Here is a 15,671-nt window from a genome sequence, read left to right as displayed (position 1 = left end):
ACAGTAGTTCCTAGGCGGCTAGGATCTGGAACCAACTTCCAAGGGAAGTGGTGCTGGCTCCTACCCTGGGGGTCTTTAAGAGGAGGCTTGATGCCTACCTGGATGGAGTCATCTGAGCCCAGTTTTTCTCCTGCACCTTAAACAGCCTTAAAGATCACAGGCTTCTGGGCAACACTTTTTAATGTGCTGAAAGCCCACATCTTGTGAACAAATCAACTGATTATCAGCTTCGGGACCAGGGCAACCCCCAGCCAGGTTCCACATGGGGAGTTGCCTAGGTTCTGATGCTGACAATCAGTAGATTGGTGGCATTCGGATGATGTGGCATGGCACATGTGCAATTTCTGGCACCATACAAACCAGACGCAGAGATATTATATACTTTTTGAGTAAAATCTTTGTGGCCATTTTGCCATTTTATGGCACCATACATTTGAGGAAGGTGTGGCCAGTTGCTATTTATGGCATGATTAACACCTTAATCAAGCCAAAAGTAAGAGGCAAGACAGGGGCTTCTAAATGCTGGTACAGCTAAATATGAAGGACTTTAATTCTTTCTATTTAGTATCTTTTTCCTCTGTAAATCCATTCATGGCCTCTGAAGAAGGCATGTCACCATGCCTTTCTGAACAAGCTAGTCTCAAGGGTATGACTTTGCTGTGCCTTCTGCCTGACTTCAGACTAACACAGCTAACTAAATCTGTAATGCATCTGACATAATTAACTAGGTTTTTATAAAGTCACCAACACTGTGGTACCTATACACTAATCATGAACAATAAACACAAAAATGTTTTTCTTCTAGTCCTGCTGGAAATGACAACAAATTGATGGGATTTGAACCATATACAAGAGCATAAAAGGATACGAACGTGTTTTGCAGGGCTACTTTGGGGGAAACCACTTGAAGAAATGGATTTTGCTAGAAGAGGAGGTTTTTTCCCCTGGAATTATGATGAGTAAGGCAAAGAGGAATTAAGTCATCAACTGTGTCTGCAGGAATTTCACAGGCTATCATACATACCTGCTACAAGCACAACAGACTTACAAGCTAAACAGGATGTCTTCTGTCTTGTGGAACGAAGTAAGAGAAACTTATCTCATAAGCTATTTGAATAATCTCTGCTTAAAACTTTGCCACTCCCCAGTTTTATTTCCTGATGACAGGTAGAGGTGAGACTCCTTGAGAAGAAATTAGGTATGGACTATACTACAAAGTTTTGCTAGTACTCCTCTGCTAACTAAAGGTACAGAAATAATATGCCCCTAGTTGGCCCCTGGTGTAGAAATGGCTATGCTGATAGAAAGCAGCTTAATTTATGTTGTTCTCGGAAGTGTAGCTATGCTGGCAGAGAAACTTCTGTTGACGCACACTGCATCTTCACTAGGGGGGCTGTGCCAATGTAGCTGTGTTGGCTATAACAGAAGTTCTGCGGTGTAGACAAGTATTTAGAAGTAGTATAAGGCAGAACATGAGCCTTGGTGCTGCCTAAGTTGTGGGGGTGGGGAAAAGGGAAGAGGACACCAGAATGGACTGAGGGGGCTACTTCACCCTTCTTTTCTCCACTCTACCTGCACTTTCCAGCTCCAGCTCAAGCAGCAGCAGGGCAGGAGTATGGGTCAGTGAGTACAGGGCGCTCCGGGAAATGTAGATCTGTAGAGAGGCAGCAGAGTTTGTTGTTGTTGGACAGAGATGTTGCCCCTTTTTTTGCTGCCAATATCAAGATTTTTTTTTGCCCATGCAACATAGGTGGTTGTGCCAAAAAAATGAGGTGATAACTTCTCCCAGCAGTAGTGAATGTCAGATGCTGTTCCTGTATGTAGCCCAGTGCTGCAACCTCTGGAACCAGACTGTACAAGGGGGAGAAGGGAAGGACTGCCCTGGGTGCAGTCCTCACACATCTAGCACTTAAAAACCTTTTCAAATACAGCTTAATTGATCTTTTTTTTTTAACAAAGATGAATTCTGAGTACCTGAAATTTGTAGCTTGTTTCTCATCTTGAAGAACTAGGAGGTAAGTCCCTTTATGCAGAGAGGAAAGCAAGGAGACTAACAGGGGACCTCTGCTTCCATTACTAGAAAGGGAGAAGTGCAGGGGGAGGCAGGTTACAAAGAACCTAAGGGCAAAATGGCAGCTGGTGTGAGCTGCCCATGTACGCAGAGCCAGGGGCTGAAAAAGGACAGACTGCTAATGACCGATTGATTCAACAGTACCTGGGGTCCTGGAAGCAGAGGATGGGGCCACATGATTGGAAAAGGGCTGCGCTTTAGGCATATAAGCCCAGCCTCTGGTCACAGAGAGGGCAGCCTGAACCAGCTGCTGCAGGACAGGGAGCTCCCAGTGGAGGTGGCTTCAACGAGGAGTCAGGCCAACCCAAGAGACCTCTTGCTTCCCCCCTACTCTTCCACCTAGTAGGATGGAAGCAAGTCTGCCCAAGTATGTGTGAGGACAAGAGATCCAGAAGGGGGTTATATCTGAGTTAAGACTGGTTAGGTTGCTGTTTTGTGTCCGAGTTTGGGCAGAGGTCTGAGTTATGGCTGTGGATAGGGTGCCTGGGATACTCTGGGTGTTAAGTTCTGCCAAGGGTGTGGAGGGAGTGAGCCAAGCTAGGGCCAAAAGACATGGGCTAGGGCTGAGGCCTGGGAGCTAGTGTCATAGACAGTGGACCAAGGCTGAGAGCTTGGCCAGAGGAAAAGGGACCCAAGACAACGATGGCTGAAGCCTCAACAGGTGCTTGGAAGCCTCTGGGGGTGATGCCTTAAAGAGGCAGAACCCCAAGGGATATGCAGAGTCTCTTAGGACTGAGTGTGGACTTCATAGTTCAAGGATAGAGCCAGCAGGGACAACACCAAAGAGATTACTCCCAGGCTCCAGGGACCACATCTTTAAAAAAGTAACAAGAACATCAAAGGCATGGCAGGTGAGAGACTGGAGGTGATGTGAGTTGGAGAGAATAGCAAGTGAGTTAGGGGGACACTAGGCACTGGAGGCTTGCTACAGAGATGTTCCTAAAAAGAATGGAAAGAAGGGTACAGCACCTGATCAACATTAACATTCCTAGCCAGAAGCAGGGAGCTGCAAGGGATAATTAGGATGTAACATGTGTGTATGATTTTTCATCTAGCTGGATCCTAAAACAATTTGTAAACTAGTAATCATACAAGCTAAAAGGTGAATGGCTTACTCAGTAGGGAAAAAACAGATCATGTCAGAAAGCATACAGTAATACTACACAATATTTTAAGAAGTTGACACTATTAGGCAAGGGTTAGCAACATACAGTCTGCAGCCAACTGGATCTGGCCCGCAGAGTTTATTCCCTTGCCTATGATCATACCAGGGCTAAGCAGCAAGAAGCTGCACCAGGGCCAGGTAACTTCCAGGTGAGCCCTTTCCACCACTGCTGCTCCTTCCTGCCTCCAGCCTTCACCCAGCTGTGGTGTGCTCACAGCATCCAGCTGGTGAGGTGCTGCCCTGGGGCCAAGCAGCTAGAAGCTGCAACTCTGCTGCTGATTCACTCATCCCCCACCTTTGCACCCTCCCACCCCTTACTTCCCAGCTACAGTGCAGAAGCAGCAGAAGCCTGGACATACAATTTCTAGCTGCCGAGCCCCAGTGCAACTCTTCACCAGCTGGAAGCTGTAACTACATTGCAGCCAGGGAGTGGGGGCCAGGAAAAGTGGTAGCAGCATGGGTACAGCTCCCAGAAGCCTTGCCCTATTGTGGATGCAGTGAAAGCTCCCCTGCTGCTGACATGCTGTGGAAGCCACCTGGCCTGCATCAGACTGGAGCCAGGTTGTTCTGACCCACAGCTCGAAAAGGTTGCTGGCTGCTGCTATAAACAACTGAAAGTAGACATAAAGGTAATTACTCAGTTTGGATTGTGGCCAGAATATTGAGTGTAACCATCTTATTACAGAAATGTTACCATGGAATTATAATAGAATGCTAAACAACTGCACAAACTGTGCCCTTGTCCCCTATATTGTCTGTGGAAATGAAAGGTGTTTTGATGTTTTGGGCATTATACCTAGTAGCTGCAAGGGTTGTTCCCAGAGATGTTAAGAGTAGGTTAGACAGACACTTATCTAGGATGTTTTAGATAGGATGGGCCTGTCCTGTGCAAGGAGTTGGACTAGGTCAGCAGGGATCAACCTTTTTGGCAGGTATGCCACAAGCTAAACCCTTGCCTTCCTTAAGTGTCACTCTGATCTCCTTCCTCGGCTTTCTGCTCCTTGCCTGACCTGCTGCATGCCACAGAGAGGCTACCCATGCCACTTATGGCATACATACCACAAGTTGCCTACCTCTGGTGTAGATAATATTTTTAAGGTCTCTCCATGGCCTGCTTTCCTAGATCCTATGAACTGTGACTTACCTCTGTGCTCTTATGATGTTGACTGGTAACTCTACCCTGTAACTGCTACATCTCTGTTTCCCTGTAGCAATATTAGGGCAGTGAAACTGTTACTTCAACTCTGTTTCATTTGGAGTTAAATTTATAGCAATTTAGTTTAGTATGGCAACAGGAGCAAGGAGCGGTGACACTGACAGTGTAATAGCTGATGTGTGCTCCCCAGCTGCAATTCCCTCCTTTCTGAAGCAGTTATGAGTTATCTATCTCTTTCCATAGCTAAAAAACTGCACTGTAAAGTACTTCGTAAATGTAAGGGAAATTAGAAAGGTGTTTCTGAAAGCTATATAGCAAGAAATTCTCTTATCAAACAGAGCAAGATCTCCTAACAGGCCTTAAAGAGAAGGGCAGAAACAATATACAGTTGACCAGAGTGTGGTTATTCAGTGTTCTACTGTACTTTAATTTGGTCAATACATTCATTTTAAATTTTATTTTAAAGGCGGTACAGCATCTTACCGTCACGTTGGGTCATCTTTTACTAAAGCGGAATAGCAAAATTTAGTAGTTTATTCCTTTAAACTTACTAGCTTACTGTGTTGTGTGAATAAATGAACTGATGGTTATGAAACAGGCAGATGTGTAATAACCCAAATAAGTTTTTTCTCTGCTAGCAAGAGATGACAGACTGTAGCTTCTCTGTTTTTTCTGACAACATATGGTAGTGGATTAGCATCATCCACACTGTAAGAATTGGAACAATGATGATATGGCTTTCAATACAACCTCTGGGTGAAAGAAAAATTTCCTAAAGATCCACCGAACGCTTTTTCTTGAGATAGGCCAGAATAAGGTTTTTCCCTTTATACCATTTTCCTCCAAAAAAAAAAAAAAATTACATTTAGCACCTCCGTCAAAACTATACCCTAAAAACAAACTAATATTACCATGCCTACTTCCTCAGCTTTGCATTTCGGACAGGTGATCCATCCTAGAAAAAGTGAACCCGAGATACTTGATACAGCAAATATGTTGCTGGTATACATTTGAGACTTAGGACCAAAAAAACCCAGTTGTGCTGAAAGAAGGCAAATTACAAATAGTAATTTATCTTTTTCATGTCAGATATCTGCAGTGCTAAAACAAAACAGCCAACACAGCCAATATTGAGGAAGAAGAGAAGGACAGCAGCTGTCATGTAACTCATCATTCTAATTCCCTGGTTCAGCACCCTTATTTAAATCATATGCCCAAAATTTCTTTAGTAAGAAATACTGCCAATAGAAAACTGTATCCTCTGCAGCTAGTAGTATAAGGACATCCTGACAAAACACTGGCTCATGAGATCAGATTGTCAATAAATATACACTCTTAATTTGTCTCTCGTAAGTCATTGGACTGTGGTAACTTGATAGAGGAACAAGCAGCACATGGACCTACTATAGTGAAGCAGGCATATATATATATGTATATAGATAGATAATCTATGCCTGCCTGCATACTTACTCTCTGTCTCTCTCTCTCTCATACACACACACACACACACACACACAGAGTGCATGTGCATTGTCAAGCTATACATATAAAATCTACTTTGCTATAGTACGTCCATGTGCTGCTCATCCATCTGTCAAGGTACCAAAGTAGTTTCATTAAAGATAACATGTAGACTTTAAAAAAGCATATGATGAATACAAGTGGTGGAAGTACATGGTAATGTGCATGCTTCTCTCAGCTGAGAAAGATACATAATTATAAGCAGTTCTGGACTAGGAATAAAATACAAAATGTCTGTGCATTCCTGATACTGCAGAGAGGACCATTGGCTTCTATCCAGAGGCAACCTGAATATAAAATATAAATAGATTAGCATAAGCTATCCTGGTTCCAGTTGATTGATTACCCTGCATTTCTAGAAAGAGATGAAAGCATGAAGGAGTTTATAACTCAGGTTTGTTGAGGCCTACAAATAACAGAGAAATGGTTAGAGGGAGGGGACATGTCTGTTAATTACAGTTTTTCATCAGCTCTGGAGTGTAAGACTCCATGATTTCTTTGAAGGTTCTAGTTCCTCAAAAACAGCAAGTTATAGAAATAAGAATAAAAAGAAAACACCAAGCTTGGTTAAAGTCTACTCACCCCCAGTTCTAGTGCCACTAGGAATGTTTTCTTTTAAAAAGCTGGTTCTTATTTAATTAATATTCAGAGGTGTCTCAGCATAATAGTATTTAACTCCATGTTGCAGGAAAAATAGGAGATATAATTTTCCTACCCCTACACAATCCCACTGAGGCAGAATGAGGTTGCATGTATGTGGACAGAAGGACAGTAATTTAAGCCAAACATTTCCATTTTTAACTCTCTTCCAACTTCCATAATTACTTGACGACATTTTAAACGTGTCTGCAACAAACAAGCCTTTCAAAAAGAAAAAAAAGTCAGTCAACAATGAGTTTACTTACACGAGGGTGTACACATGAATTGCTTTCTTTGAGATGAAAGCGGGAACGGACTTACTACCAGGATGTCAAGCAGATGACCTGAAGGCCAGACCTGAACCATGGAGCCCTGTGATCCAGTACATGGGTCTTAGAGCTGGGCTGGGCCCCAGACACAGGGGGTTGTTCTGAGGCACACTCTGCACATGGTGCATGGGGCTGGCACAGGGCATGTGCTCCATGGGGTGTCCCACTGAACCGGTCCTGTGAGCTGGATCCAGTGCACAAAGACAGCGTGGGGCTTGGTCTAGACTGGTTGCACAGGGCTGATCTCGTGGGGTACGCTATACAGCATATACCCTTTGCACCACATGCAAAGCAAACCCTAGAGCAGGGCTAGTGCAGGCTGCAGGCAGTATGTGATGCTGAACAGTGTGCGCACTACACAGGGAGACGACATGCAGTGTGTACTGCCTGCAGTACCTCACCAGACAGGTCCTTCATGCTGGCTCCACTGTAACCCTCTCCGGCCCACAGACTGGACCAGTGACCCTTATCTAGCTCGTGGGGGTGAGTTTGACACCCATGATGTACTATATTACACATCAGCTATTCTATAGTAACAGCCTATGTGCATGCCCTTCCCCCACAATAGCTGGAAGCTAATCTACAGTAACCTATCCCTCTCTCAGCAAGATATAAAGATACAAAGGAAGAAATATACTGGTGCTGCCTTACACGGTAGCTTCATGTTGATGACCCTAACTAAATACAGTGTGCTGGTTTTATTCACCTACATTAGTTGACATTATTCTCATCTTAACTGAAAATGCAAAGTACATAAATTATATCTACATTCATAGAGATACTATGGAAGAGTTAAATCTGTTTTATAGGCAACTAAAACTGCATAGACTCATGTACCAAAATCCAGATTAGGCAAGTTTGCATATTTATACCATAAAACATTTTTAAAAATCATCATTTAAAAATGTAGATACACATGCTGTTCTTGTCACTTAAGGTAAAGGAAATTTAAATTATGTATCAATTAGAATACAGCTGAGAGCCATCTGCTTCCTATAGCAATATATGTGGATTTTATGCTTATGGGGAATTTCAGAAAATAATGGTAGCTAGAAAGGGTTATGTGACAATGGCTAACCAAAGAAGAATATTTGAAAACTAGAAAATTAAACATAATAATGAATGCAAATTTCACCAATGACCTTTACCATATATGATGAAGGCAGGCACTGGATTTTTTAAAAGTGTGAAATCATAGAAGATATTTATGAACTAGGTCTCAGTGGAATGGAAGTAGTTACATGCAAATTTGACCTTTAATGTATAAATCAAAGATCACTATTATTCTTATTAATACTTTGCATGGGATCATTTATAGTGCATCTGATACCATGAGAGTCACATAACAAGACTTCAAAAATGAAAAAAATTGAAGTAACCTTTGCTCTTTTCTTCATAACCTGAGACACTCCCAAAAACACGTTAGGAAAATTATACGACTATCATATCAAAGAGGAAAAAACCACAATCACTTGAACCTTACATAAATTTTAGTTTACATCTAATAGCAACGTGAACAGTAATTTAAACTTTGTATTAGGCAAGATTTCCAAGAATCTACCTAATCTGTAAGGCATTTTCACTACCATCTCACTATATGGCAATATGTACAACTTTATTTTAATTGAGCAAAATTCTACAAGCAGCAATGTTCTCATGAAAACATGTCTTATGTTTAAGCTCAATTCAGTACATTGTACACTACATTTAAAAACTGGAATAACTTGAAAACTATGGAATATGTGCCACCAAGTACAACAATGTAAGAAAATATACCTTACCACTAAGGCTGGAAGTTGATGCATTTTTGCAGCAGGGGTTCCTGGTCGTGGGTAAAACTGATTAATAAAGAGGCTTGGAAACCTGTACTCTTCTACAAGTTTCATTGTTTCTTGAAAATCTTCATCAGTCTCCCCAGGGAAACCACAGATGATGTCTGTAGCAATTGTTATTCCAGGTACTCTGCAATGGAAGTAGGAAAGAAAAGAAGTTGAATTGCAAACTCTCTCTCTATTCTGATGAAGAACATCTTGGGTTTGAAAGCTTGCCTAACTTTTCCCAACCATACAATTGGCCCAATAAAAGATATTGCCCACAAAAACCATTAACTCTTTCTATATCAACCCTCTCTCCACACAAAAATCTTATTTCTGTGAAAGATGAGGGAATGTGAACTTAACTTCTCTTCAGCCAGAGAACTGAAACCCAACAATATTTCTAGGGAAAAAAAACAGATATTTTTTTTTAACATTGAAGATCATGTCTGTTATTTGGGGGTAAACATGAGGAACAGAAAAACAACTGAACATTTGTGATAAGTATCTGGGTCAGAATAAGGTGAAAGATGATGATACTTAGGCACTGAAGGCATACATTACTCCCAGAGCTTCTAAATTCTTTGAATTGTAGTTAACCTGAAAAAAAAGTACTAGCTCTGACCTTTACCGCTAGAATTTGTAAGTTCCTTAACTGTTGTAACACAGCAGGCCGTGAAGAATAACATCTCCAAAGGAGGAACCTGACATCCTGTGGAGTTTGGCAATTCTAGACTTATTTGGCTTTTGGAGACAACAATAGCTTACTTTAGTCAGAACTAACCTCTTGACTCAACGTTCCCTAAAATAAGTCAAGACACCCAACTCTCCCTATATTAAAAAAGAGAAAAATATTCTATTATAATTTACCATCACAAAGCTCCCCTTTAATCTACCCTTTTCTGTAGCCAAAGCGCCTTTCCCCCCATTTAATTTGGACTTAATATACAGAAACTTCACCACATGACCAAGATGATGATCTTGTAAGACAGTAGCCAGAAACCAACGGCTTGGGACTCAGGAGACCCAACTTCTTTTGTTGTTTATGTCACTGTCCTGCTAGCTAACCTCAGAAAAGGCACCTCACCTCTGTGCCTGTTTTTCCATATGTAAAATGAGAATAACGATGCGTAATAGCCCTTGCTCAGAAAGCTTAGAGAGTTAATAAGAAGTGCACCAGAAGAAGGTGGTGCAACTATCAGCATTTGTACAGTACTGTTGAAGCTATCTTCACAATGCTGAGTTACTCTACTGGCATTCCAAAATACAAAAGTACTGATAAACTGGAAGGAATCTTACTTCTAAGAAAAGAGAAGGACTAAACAAGTATACTGCTGCACTGGAACAAAAAAACTTTAAGTGTGTGAAGGTTGTAGAGATGACCAGGACTGCTCTCCCCAGAACCTTGTTCTGAATTGAGAAGAATTCACAAGTTTACTACAAATTGTCTAGTTTGCAGATAGGGGTCTGGTCCCTAATGCAGGGTGCCACTTTCCTTTTTCTGACCATTTCTTCTCAATACTTGAGACAGATTCCCTGGATAGGGTACAGGCAGGAAATTTTCTCCTTTTTCATGTAGGTGACATGTCGGCAAACAAATCTGAGTATTTTAATAGCCAAAGAGAATTCACTGTAAGACAGTAACACTGGGAAAGAAAGTCATTTTTTGATGAGAAGGACTGTAACCCCAATGTAAGATTGGCATGGTGGGACATATGAGGGGACAATGAAGTGCTGACAGATGTGGAAAAAAAACCCAAAACCAAAAAACTGCACTATACCAGAAAAAGCAGTGCATTAGTTCAACCCGGCTCTGCAGCATCTGTATAGATCAGGTGCTTCAGTGGGGCTTTTTGGTGCTTTTAGTTAAAGCTGATTCAATCAGCTTTTAACATAAAAGTGCCAAGAAAGCCATGCTAAAGCGCCTTATCTATGCAGACATCGAGTGACCTAGGTCCAACCAACACGGTGCCTCTTTTGGGCATGCACTGGGCCCAGCGCAGGGGCATGCAGAGTTAAAAGTAAAGTGCCATTTGGGGTTTTGGTATTTTACAACTGTAAGCAGCCCTGGTTGTTTTCTTTCTTTTTTCTTTTTTTACTTTTAAGTACTGGGAATTCTATTCCACTGCTGACAGGAACAGTATATTCAGACCTGTTGCTTGTGCTTTCTTCTACATTTGCCATGTTTAGTTAGCCGTATGGGAGTCACCTAAGCACTGACAACAGAATATGTTTCTCCACCTTGAAGTGCATTTCTGAACATACAATCTAATTTATAAGACTGACATAAAAATACAATTGAAATTGCTTAAAACTGCAAAAATGAAATTTAAGAAAATGTATATGAAAACAATTTAATTCAACCCACCTGATAAAAATATAGGAATAGATTACTTTAAAAAAAAGGGGGGGAAGATGTTGGAAGGGAAAATGTTAGTTGCAACCTACACACCCAGGAAAAAATCTGACATCACGGGCCAAAGAGCCTGGAGTGGCTCCCACTGGCTTACTAAGCCTGACATAAGCTGCAGAATATACAGTTCTGCTTGAAATGAAGTAATGTGAGCATCCACTGTAGCTAAGAACTGAATAAACATAGAAAAATTTTGTATTCTATGACACCTTCCCTGCTCACACAGCAAATATTTTGAGCTATAATGGCAGGCTTAAAGGAGACAAAATATATTACTATACAAATACCAAATAGCATTAGATGAGATTTCTCATAACTTTAATAAAACACTCATTAGGTTTGACAAAACCATTAGACTTTAGTTATTTTAGCCATTTTAATGATTCTGTTGGCAACAGTATAAGCATTTACTACCTATGGTACTGGCATTACCATCATTCATAGGAGTTTGCCTGTTTCTATGGCAACATGAATTATAAAGCTCAATCAAACTAGTTTCTGGGAAAAAAAAGAATTCCCACCCCTCCCTACCAGTAGTCCCTCAGTGAAAAGGAAATTAAACAGGTTTAAAATTCATAAACCGTACAACTGCCTGAATTCCATTTGGCGATAAGGTGCTAATTACCTTAGTAATTAGATTTCTTCCTGGATGGGATTATTTTACATGCAAGGAAAAACTGGGTTTTGTAAGTGGAATAAGGACCAACATCTATTCAGCAACAGCAACTAAATTACAGTCCAATCCAGCATGCCTGCCCTAAAATGCAATATTACAATGTGCCATTTTATACCACTTTTGAACACTGTATTAGAAAATAGTTTTGAAAACAGGAGAAAAGGTAAAATGCTTGAAAAACTTATTTAAAGAGAAAATTCAATTACTGAAACAATCAAGCTCCCAGTCCTCCTTCACCACACAACACACAAATAAGTAGAATTTATTTCTTATGCACAAAATCATTTGGCAGGACTGAGAGAGCAGAAGGGAATACAGAGGTTATTGTAAAAAAAATACACATGAATGCAACTTTAGTGTCTGAGAGACTGCAACAAAGCACTACAAGATTATTTTTTTCTGTGAAGAGTTATGGCCTTTTTAAAACACAAACGCAACTATGAAATAATGTATAAATTAAGCAACAAAGTTTGGTTTCTGCATGCTGGTGAATCAGCCAGTATTACACAATATACTTTTAAAAATGAACTTCAAAAGCATTCTGCATTCCTCTTTTGAGTCCAACATACAAATGTTTTGGGTGTCCATAAAAATCATTCCATTGTGGGTATATCTGCATTTTAAGAATTTTTTTTCCTACAAAATTGTATACTTTCTATAATACCTGCTATATTTCATGGGCTCAGTAAAGATGCTCTATAATGCAGCATTTAATGGACTCATTTAATGAGCCCAAATATACAGTATATCTGATAAACAGGAATCGTGGTTTTCTCTGATAAAAAAAATCCCCAATTTTCAGTTTTAAAAAAGTAACCTAAAATCCACATTTTTCCTGGATTAAAATGAAACATCACTTATATATAGATGTATATACAGTGGTATTTTATTTTAATCCAGGAAAAATGTGGATTTTGGGTTACTTCCTTTACACTGAAAATTGTGGATTTTTTTTAAATCAGAGAACACCAGGATCCCTGCCATCAGCAGGATAAATATTAGGGCTGTGCAAAGCTTTGGTCACCTATTGGATTCAGAGGAGATTTGGCAGCCAAATTTCTGAATCCAAATTGAATCAGAAGACTCATTGAAAGGTCCAAATCGAATCCAAAGGCTCCGAATTGATTCGGAAAAGATTTGGAGATTCGGATTGGCCACGGAGAGGCAGGCGCAGCTGGGCAGCTGCAGGTTTTCCTGTGGCTCCTCTGGCTGAGCCTGCCTCTCCCTGGGCACAGGGAGCCATGGGAGAAGTTCCCATTGCTGCCCTGCCCAGCTCCATTGGCCGCTGGCAACATGTAAGAGAATGGGAGAAACTAGGCTTGTATAACCACTTCTTATTCTGAAGTGATGCTTTTCCATGGTGGATTGATTAAAGTACTCAATATTCCTCAAGAATCTGGGAACATCTTTCTTCTCCCTGCAGGCTAGAAGTCAAAGGCCATTAAGACAGGACACGCTGAGAGTCAGAGGGCCTGAACAAATAGCTTGCCTGTTCCAGTGTAACCCAGTTTTACACTGAAATAAAAAAAGAAGGAAGCACACACATGACATAGTCCAATGCTGGTGTAACTGACTAGAATCCAGCATAAATTACTCCAGGAAAAAACATGGATAAAGCTGTATTAGTATATATGACAGCACAGGAGTTTATCTACTTCTATTCACAGGTAGCCTGTTTGCTCAATGGTAAGAGGCTACTTTCCCACCACTTAGGGGCAAATAACTGAATAATGCCTACTGCAGCAGTTGGCCCAGAAAAGCCGGATGCCTGTCCAAACCACACAGATGTAAGCATAAGATTTTCTTTTCTGCAATGGTGCACTCTTCAGGCAGAAGCTCCTGATACTTCTCATTTAGACCCCTGTTGGAGTTAGGGTCCTACCTGAGTACATGATGGGGGATACCCATCTGTGAATGGAACAATGAGACGATTAGTGAGCGGCCTCTAAAAATTCCAAATTAAAATAATTTTGGCCACTCAATTTGATGCTCGAAGGTAAGGATTCATGTAACAGTGAGTGCAGCTGCACTAGAAAATTCAGCATTCTACATGGCTCCAACTATAGTCTCAAAATAAATGGCAACAAAAGCACTGGGTTTTTGTGTTCATACCAGTAGATGCATGTCCAGCATATCATTCTCTAAGGTAGAAGAACAGATTTGAGCTGCTGACTGGACCTTGGGTTCCCTAAAGCCTGCACAATGCTGACATTTGTACAAGCAGTTCTATTACTTCACTGACTGTCTGCTTTAGACAGAGAGGAGATTATTTAATCTTTCTGAGGACAACTACATGGAGTCATGATAGTCATTTAGATGCTGCAGTTATAAGCTTAATAAAAATAGCTAAAAGAAAATAAAGAGGTAAGAAAGCTATTGAGGAAATTTAGGTTCAAAGTAAAAGTAGGAAAAGCCCATGAGTGATTTGGGAAGATGAATCGCATGTAATTTGAGGTTGCCAGAAAACAAAACTATTTTCACAAAGCAGAATGCCTAAGGGAAATTATCAGATACTGTTGGAAATTTGCTAGTGTTCAGATTCCATATGAATCATTATGTGCAGCCTTAATTACAGAAAACATTTCCTTCAATTCTAGCAAAGTTCACATTCAATCAAGAAATTAAGTGAAAGGAGGACACAGCTACATGAGCTGCTAAATGAGCAATAAACTAATTAGACTGTTATTACAGGTACTAAACTTAATGCACAGTTACCACGGAGCATTAATGCACATGTAGACATACCCAATGTGTCCTTCCACTTCCTTTTCAACCCCTAACATTTAGTATCCTTGACCTATTACTGATTTAACATCCTCCAAGAGATTTTTAAACATGGTTTTTCTGAATGTCAGACAATACTAAAAACCCCCCAAAACAACTCAAGTCTATATGTAAGAGGTAATGTTACCCTTGTAGCCTTAGTGTGTCAGCATATGTTTCACATTGCTACTTATAATGTTGTGGTAGTGTTGGAATGATGTAGCTGGGATGGTTCAGGAAATGGCAAAGATTTTTGCATATTGTGTCTTTTATTGGACCAATGGTATGGGTAAGGATAGATAAGTTTAAAAGCATACTTAAGTTTTTATCATGGCCCTCAAAGGGAAATTACCAGAATTATTTCTTGAAATTTCTCAGCCACCCTGAAATTCTAGAAGAGAGATATGGGTGAGTAACTGTCTCACAGTTACTGTTTTGAAAGTTAAGCAAGCATATATATGGTTTGGATTTTATATACATACATATATGCATACACATATGTATACACACATACATATAAACATACACATGTGTATGCATATATGCATGTATATAAAATCCACAGCATATACTGTATACCCTTGTTTAATTTTCAAAACAGTAACTACATAAACACTCCCCACCCCACGCTGGGTTGTGCAGTGTGTGAGAGAGGGAGAGAAAGAGGGAGAGGGAGAGATGTGGACAAGATAGCATTTTGGCCATATGCTGAGCTTGTAGGGGTGTGCGAAGCTTCAGTCGCCGATTCAATTAGGAAAAGATTCAGCCCAATTCGGCAGCTGAACTATCAAATCCAAATCATATCAAATCGGGAGACCCATTAAAAGCTCTGAATCAATTCAAAGCACTCAAACTGATTTGGAAAACATTCAGAAAGATTCAGCGATTCAGAAGGCGGTCTTGCAGGGAAACAGAAACTGAAAAGGGGGGGGGAGGAAGTGGGGGGAAATTGCTCTGATATTGACTGGCCAGTGACTGTGATCTTTCCCTGAGTTCCCTTCCAATCACAGTGCTCTGGTGGAGGGATGTAGAAACAGCATAGAAGGTGCTGTGTGAAGCCTCTCTCTCCCTTTTGTGAGCTGTCTGTCTGGAAGCAACAGCATGTCAAAAGTACTGGCTTCTTA

At 40.6% G+C, this 15,671-nt stretch overlaps 1 protein-coding gene across 3 annotated transcripts in view; it reads right to left on the bottom strand.

Annotated features, from left to right (window-relative positions):
• Positions 1–15,671, bottom strand: part of CDKAL1 (CDK5 regulatory subunit associated protein 1 like 1) — a 658,258-nt gene that overhangs the window by 160,610 nt on the left and 481,977 nt on the right. For all 3 annotated transcript variants that reach the window (XM_019544002.1, XM_019543993.1, XM_019544000.1), the window contains one exon: positions 8,663–8,843. In XM_019544002.1, the coding sequence (XP_019399547.1) occupies positions 8,663–8,843 (181 nt within the window). The remainder of the gene's footprint in view (positions 1–8,662; positions 8,844–15,671) is intronic.

This window comes from Crocodylus porosus, unplaced genomic scaffold (assembly GCF_001723895.1).
Source record: "Crocodylus porosus isolate Cpor-Errol unplaced genomic scaffold, CroPor_comp1, whole genome shotgun sequence".
Lineage (NCBI taxonomy): Eukaryota > Metazoa > Chordata > Crocodylia > Crocodylidae > Crocodylus > Crocodylus porosus.
Note: the sequence above shows the minus strand (reverse complement) of the source record. Positions and strands in the feature narration are given on the sequence as shown.